Raw genomic sequence first — 6,235 nt, 5'->3', positions numbered from 1 at the left:
TGTAACTTTAGACAAGTTGCTTAAACTCTCTGAGCTTTAATAATTAACTGAAAAACAAAGATAGTATCTGTTTTACTAACCTAATCAGAGGCTTGCTGAGAGACTCAAATGAAACAGGAAATCATATAATGGACTCTTACGTGGTTTAATGTATCTCTTCAAGTTAAATGTTTTCTGAGGGAGACACTATTTATTTTTTATCTTAGCCTGGGACATTGTGGGTCATAGTTGACATTCAGTAAAAACTGGCTAACTTTTTTGGAACTTGCATTAATTTTTTTCCACAGATGATTTTTTTTAATGAAAAAGATGGTCATCTCCTATGAAAGATCACATAAATTCAATGTCTTTTTAGGTCTTAAAGGCTCACTACTAAACATAGGTAGTCATGGAGAAAAGTTTTAGATATCTGTGTTGGCTGTCTTCTCAAGGGAAGTCTCGCACCGAAACTGACATAAACGCATAGAATGTGCTTAATAAATATTTGTTGAATAAATTGCAGTCTTTTGTCTCACACACTCATTCTTCTTTGACCTCATGAGAAATCTTTATTTAGAAGGGTAGCTATATCCAGGCAACTAGAGATCCCAGAAGGTAAAGGGGTTCCAGGAGACCAACTGAGAAATGACAGTCATAGACTGTTATTGGAGATTCATTGATCCTAAGAAAAAAATGCAGTGAAGTAATGGCGACTATTATGAATCCCTACTCTGTACTTCACATATGTTGGATATCTGTTAATACAAACTCTCCAAGTACAAACTCTTTCCTTCACTGTCTTCATTGAGAAAAATGTGGAGGAAGTACCTATCCCCAGGTCATAGAAGAATGGTAAAACAGCCCTCAAAAGTATCAGCCAGTCGGGATGCCTGGGTGGCTCAGTGGTTGGGCTTCTGCCTTGCCCAGGCCGTGATCCCGGGATTGAGTCCTGCATCGGGCTCCCTTCAAAGAGCCTGCTTCTCCCTCTGCCTGTGTGTCTGCCTCTCTCTGTGTGTCTCTTATGAATAAATAAATAAAATCTTAAAAAAAAAAGTCAGCCAGTCATCTACAATTTTAGTCATTTGCAGAATAAGGAACTTCCATGTAGGTGACCTCCATTCCTTTCCTCTCTAATGTGATAAATTTATTCACTTGATAGACCCAGATACTACTCAAGAAATCTTTTCTTCAAAGAGAATTCATTATCTACATTTAATTATACTAGAAAACAGGAATGTTTATTTATTAGGTTTTATTAAAGGTATTTAACCTAAATTCAACCTAAAGGTAACTTTAGATTTGTAAAATATTCAGTGTACTATGTTAGACATTGGTAAAACAAAAATTTTGAATGACTCTTTTAAGTATCAGGTCCTCCACCATCCCAGTCCCTCTTTTGGTTTGAGGTTTGTGTTTGGGGGTTGGGGATGATGGTGGATTGTTCTGAATATAGCCTGGTTGGCAAATTCACCTACTGAATTATCTTTCCATTTATATACTTGCCTTCTAAATGCAAGGACAATTCTGTCCGTTTTCTAAGACAACAAGAAGAAACCTGTATCACAAGATGTTTTATGTGTTTATATTGAGATAGAACCCTGAATTATTTTGGGGGAAAAGATTCTACTTATTCAAAGTCTTGTGCTATTTTAGCACTGCTGTTTTTTTTTTCCCCCCAGTAAGTCTCTGTAACAAACCTTTAAATGTGAATCTAAGCACATGATTTACTATTTCAGCCCTGGTGAAAGATTTGATGGAGGGCAAGGGAGAAATGACAGAATTAAGTGATTCAGCTCAGAAGGCAAGCACCCTAAGAGCAGGAACTTTGTCCTGTCCACTGTTGTATCTGCAGGACCAAGAACATTTGTTGAATGAGCAGAGTGTGAGGTCTGTCTGCCCTTACCATTGTGGTTGTAGCTCAGGGAAATTTTCATTGCAGAGATCCTCCTTTGGAACCTGGATCTCATGTTCATTGAAACTGGCTGGTTCAGTAATAGTTGAAGTAATGTTCATTGGGATATCATCTGGACTTTTGTCCTTTGTGTGGGTATCATTGCTCCAGGGAAAGGAGGCCAGTTTTGGAGAAAGTTTCCTCATGGGTAATGTTGGAGAACTCTCTGATTTCTCCACTTCTTTTCCTCCTGAAAAATATAATTATGTACCTTAGATAGAAACAGAATCTTCCTCCTCCTCTTGGCTGAATTGGAGCAAGGAGATCCTGAAAAGTAGTTACCTGGGGAAATGAAGAGTCTTGCTGTGGAGACTGCAGTCCCAGCCTCATTTTCTGCAACGCACTTGAATTCCCCAGCATTTTCAGGAAATGCTTCTGTGATAATCAAGGTGCAGACTTCCTCTGGCAAGACAAGAGATTCAACTTGACCAGAGTATTTGGAGACCCCAAATTAACAAATAGTGTGGATGAATGTCAGGAAAGTAGGTACTAGAAATACAAATCTCAGTATTTCTGAGATTTAAAAAAAATCCATCTGATTAGACTTGTTATTTTTGAGTGAGCTCCTGAAGATACATCTTAAAAATGCAACCTAAAACAATCCCAACAATGTGCCTATCAACTGTGTGACACCTCTGCTTACTACTGTGAGTTCAGGGTCCTATAGACAAATTTTCTGAGCCGATCTAAAAATTGTCATTGCCAGGATAGTTTGTTAGTATAGTAATAGCCACATTGTGATGAGCATTACACCTACTTCTTGGACAGCCAACAACTTGGATGTTTGATGTCAGCATACCTCTTTACTGTCTCTCTGTAGAGCTCATGAGTCCCAGATTAGAGGATGAATACATGCTCTATGAGTGCAAAGACCTCCTCAGTGCCCAGAATGGAATGTGGTATCCTCTGAACTAAGTTGAGTGAATGAATAGATGAATAAATACACTGACAAATCCCAGTTATCTTGCTGCTTTTGTTGTGCCAGCTCAAGAGTTGTTATAGCCTCAAAACTACTCAAGAAGGCAAAGTGATTAAAGGACACAAAGTCTTCTGATGGTAATTTCGACTTAATCATTTATTGTCAAGATGTTGAAAAATTGGGGACGCCTGGGTGCCTCAGTCGGTTAAACGTCTGCCTTCAGCTCAGATTGGGATCTCAGGGTCTTGGGATCGAGCCCTGTCAGGCTCCTCGCTCAGTGGGGAGCCTGCTTCTCCCTCTCCCTCTCTCCTACTTTCCCTGCTTGAACTCTCTCTCTTTCTCTCTCTCTGAAATCAATCAGTCTTAAAAAAAAGAGATGAAAAATTGTGCTTACCGGGAACGGATGATAAAGAAGCTTCTGAAAAATAAAACAAGGGAATAGAGAATTTAAAAGTTGATAATTAATTTAATTTGGAGAAGGGACTATGTGTATATGATAAAAATCTTGAATAAATAAAGCACATACAAGATTGACTGTAATCTGGAGTCACAGATTATAAACTGTGTGGAAACCCAGAAAAAAATACATGATGGAATGAACACTTGGCAGGGTGCCAGAAAAACTGTATTTTTGTCTTTGTTTGCTCTGTGATTTTATGAAAATTACTTCTCTGGGCTCTAGTTCTTCATCTCTAACATGAAGAAATTATCTGTTCTCTGAATGGGAACCAATTACTGAACCCCTGGTCCTGTGGTGCTCTCTTTTTCCCAAGAAAATGTTTTCTTTTAATCTAATTAAAATACAGGTGAATATTACATTATAAATGTAGTATTACTGTAGAAAAATATACAAAAGATTAATAATTTGGGTGGTGTGGGCATGAGTGACTTAAAATTTCTTCTTTATGCTAATACTACATTGTGTAATAGAGGTTTTTCTTCCCTGGATGTGGTGTGCAAAAGTTCAGTTGTGCTTTATCAGTATTTAAGTGAATACATTTTCTTCACTTGGGGTGAGAACTATTTTGGGCTTGAACCCTGGCTACAGCATTTATTAGCTTTGTAACTGTGGGTAAGGCATTTAATAGTTCTGATTTCAGTTTTCTTATAAATTGGAGATAACAATGCACACTTCAAAATTTTGACATGAAGATTGAATGAAAGGTTGCTTATAAAGTATGAACTTCATGTTTAGCATGAAGTATGTCATCATACTTGTTATTCTCTAAATTTACATTAGGTAACATTAATAACAAAGTAGAAAGCTATACATCACTATTTGTTTTACTCTAAAAAATGTTTATTCTCACATTTCTTGTTTATATGTTAAAAACTCATTAAGAAAATAGTTAATTTACGAAAATAAACCAGTCTTTTCACAGCTTTTAAAACTATTGTTTCATCAAAGAAACACTGCTGTCTTTTCTGATTGTATTGAGGAATCCTTTAGATTTGAAATCATAATTATTTAACAATAGAAATTTCTGAGCCTGTAACAAGTCAGCTATTAAACTTTAAAACATGAATTAGATTTCAGGGTTAATTGAAATTAAAAAGCAAATTGAAAAGCTTATCACAATACTTCTCAGAATCTGGAAGTCCTCAGAGTCTGCTATCTGCTCTTTCTCTCTGTACCAGTGAATTTGAACTGTGGTTGTTGCCTGGACTCGGCATTCAAATGCGACAAACTGACCGCTGGTTGTAGAAATGTCTTGAAGATGCTGAAGAACAAACAGAATTCACAGAATGGAAGAAACTTTCACCATATACAATGATTTGGAATGCCAGTTTCAGTAAGTAGGCTTTTTGCCAAAATTATTGACAACCCTTCTGTACTTTAATCAAAACAAAGAATTGCTGGGATTTTCTAGTGCTTTATAGTGTGCTTTACAGTCATGTATAAGTTATCTTTACTTAACTTCATAGAGAAAGTTATTACTCATTTCCCCAAGGGCCATTTTTCAAAATACGAAACAGAGTAGTTGAAAACTCTCACCTTTGCTTCATTGAGTACACGTACAGTCATAGATATAACCTTCATTATCAGTCAGATAGTGTGGGCAGTATTGTATTTGTTAAAGATCCTGAATCATGACTTAGAGGACTGGACCAGTATCTCAACTCTGCCACTAGCTGGTTGAAGCCAATCATAGGAACGAACTCAGAAACTCTTAACCTCTGTGGAACTCAGGTACTTTTATCTGCAAAATAGGGCTGGCAAGATACTCAGCCTTTTTTGAGGTTTTGAAGCTCACTTCAGGTAAATAATCTGAGGACTTTCTTTAAGGAGTGAAAAGTTACATTGTTACATAAAAGTCTATAAAAATAGGTGGTTTGGTCTCCCAGAGCACAGATGAATGGGTGGCATTTGTGGTAAATATGGCTGTTAAGTTCAGATCTCCCTTCTCTCCTGTTTGCAGCTGCAGAGTCTTCTAGAATCTAGAATAACCTTACAGGTTATAACTTGGCTGAGAGGGAGTATTCTGAGTATTCTACCAGGTGAGACACAGTGACCACCAGCCCTGTTACCCAAGGAGGAAATAAATATTGCTTTTCTTATTGACTACCTCAAAAAAGTGTCTTATGGCTAGTTGGGAGAATCAGATGAACCTTGTAGTCAGGTAGAGCAATGTCTGCATGGGGAGGACAGTCTGAGCATTGCCCTTCAGAGCTACGGATTGATGACAGCAAAAGCCTAAAGAGTATATGAAAGACCCTGAGTTGCTCTGTGACATTGAACAGTAATTTCACCCCTTCTGGGACTCAGTTTTCTGATACATAAAATAATAATTTCTGAGGTTCTTTTTAGTTTCTCCTTTTCCTTCTCACCCTTTTGATGATGCCCACAATTTATTGATAAAATCCTAACTGCACCATGCAGGATGGATAGATTACCTTGGTGAACACAGGGGCCACAACATAGGTGGATCCGGACAGGCTACTGCAGGGACTCTGCATCTGGTTTAAGAAAAAGAGACCCTCTCATCCATACGGCCAAGGCCCTGAGACCTAGGAGGATCGTGCTAATGAGCCAACCGAATCAGTAGTTGGTAGTAGTTGCACCCAGTGAGTTTTAGCTGCTACCAGTGGGTAGTAGTTGCACCCAGTGAGTTTTAGCATGCTACCAGCCATACCCCAAGTGTCCTCTTTGAAAAGGATAATGCTTTTAATTTAAATGTCATTTTGCTTATCTGCTCCAGTGCCACCCTTTTTACCTCCCTGTCCTCCATCATTCCATTAGCTGAGATGGTGAAATATAACACCGAGCAATTAATTTGAGAAATGAACTTTGGCAGTTATTTAGAGACTGTATGTAAAAGGCATAAATAACTTGTAAATTTGACTGACTAGATATTTTCCCCCTAGATTTTTATACAGTTGCTCTT

At 37.7% G+C, this 6,235-nt stretch overlaps 1 protein-coding gene across 3 annotated transcripts in view; it reads right to left on the bottom strand.

The window, feature by feature from the left end:
- The window catches only part of LOC140641395 (palladin-like), a 42,306-nt gene that overhangs the window by 5,520 nt on the left and 30,551 nt on the right, over positions 1-6,235 (bottom strand). For all 3 annotated transcript variants that reach the window (XR_012037912.1, XM_072841166.1, XM_072841165.1), the window contains 5 exons: positions 5,745-5,807; positions 4,432-4,570; positions 3,244-3,267; positions 2,213-2,332; positions 1,883-2,120 (listed from right to left, as the gene is read on the bottom strand). Coding sequence is in view for 2 of the 3 variants with exons in the window: in XM_072841166.1 (XP_072697267.1) it covers positions 1,883-2,120; positions 2,213-2,332; positions 3,244-3,267; positions 4,432-4,570; positions 5,745-5,807 (584 nt within the window). In the remaining variant the exon portion in view is untranslated. The remainder of the gene's footprint in view (positions 1-1,882; positions 2,121-2,212; positions 2,333-3,243; positions 3,268-4,431; positions 4,571-5,744; positions 5,808-6,235) is intronic.

The sequence above is a fragment of the Canis lupus genome, chromosome 10, assembly GCF_048164855.1.
Source record: "Canis lupus baileyi chromosome 10, mCanLup2.hap1, whole genome shotgun sequence".
NCBI lineage: Eukaryota > Metazoa > Chordata > Mammalia > Carnivora > Canidae > Canis > Canis lupus.
This window is presented reverse-complemented; position numbering and strand designations above follow the sequence as displayed.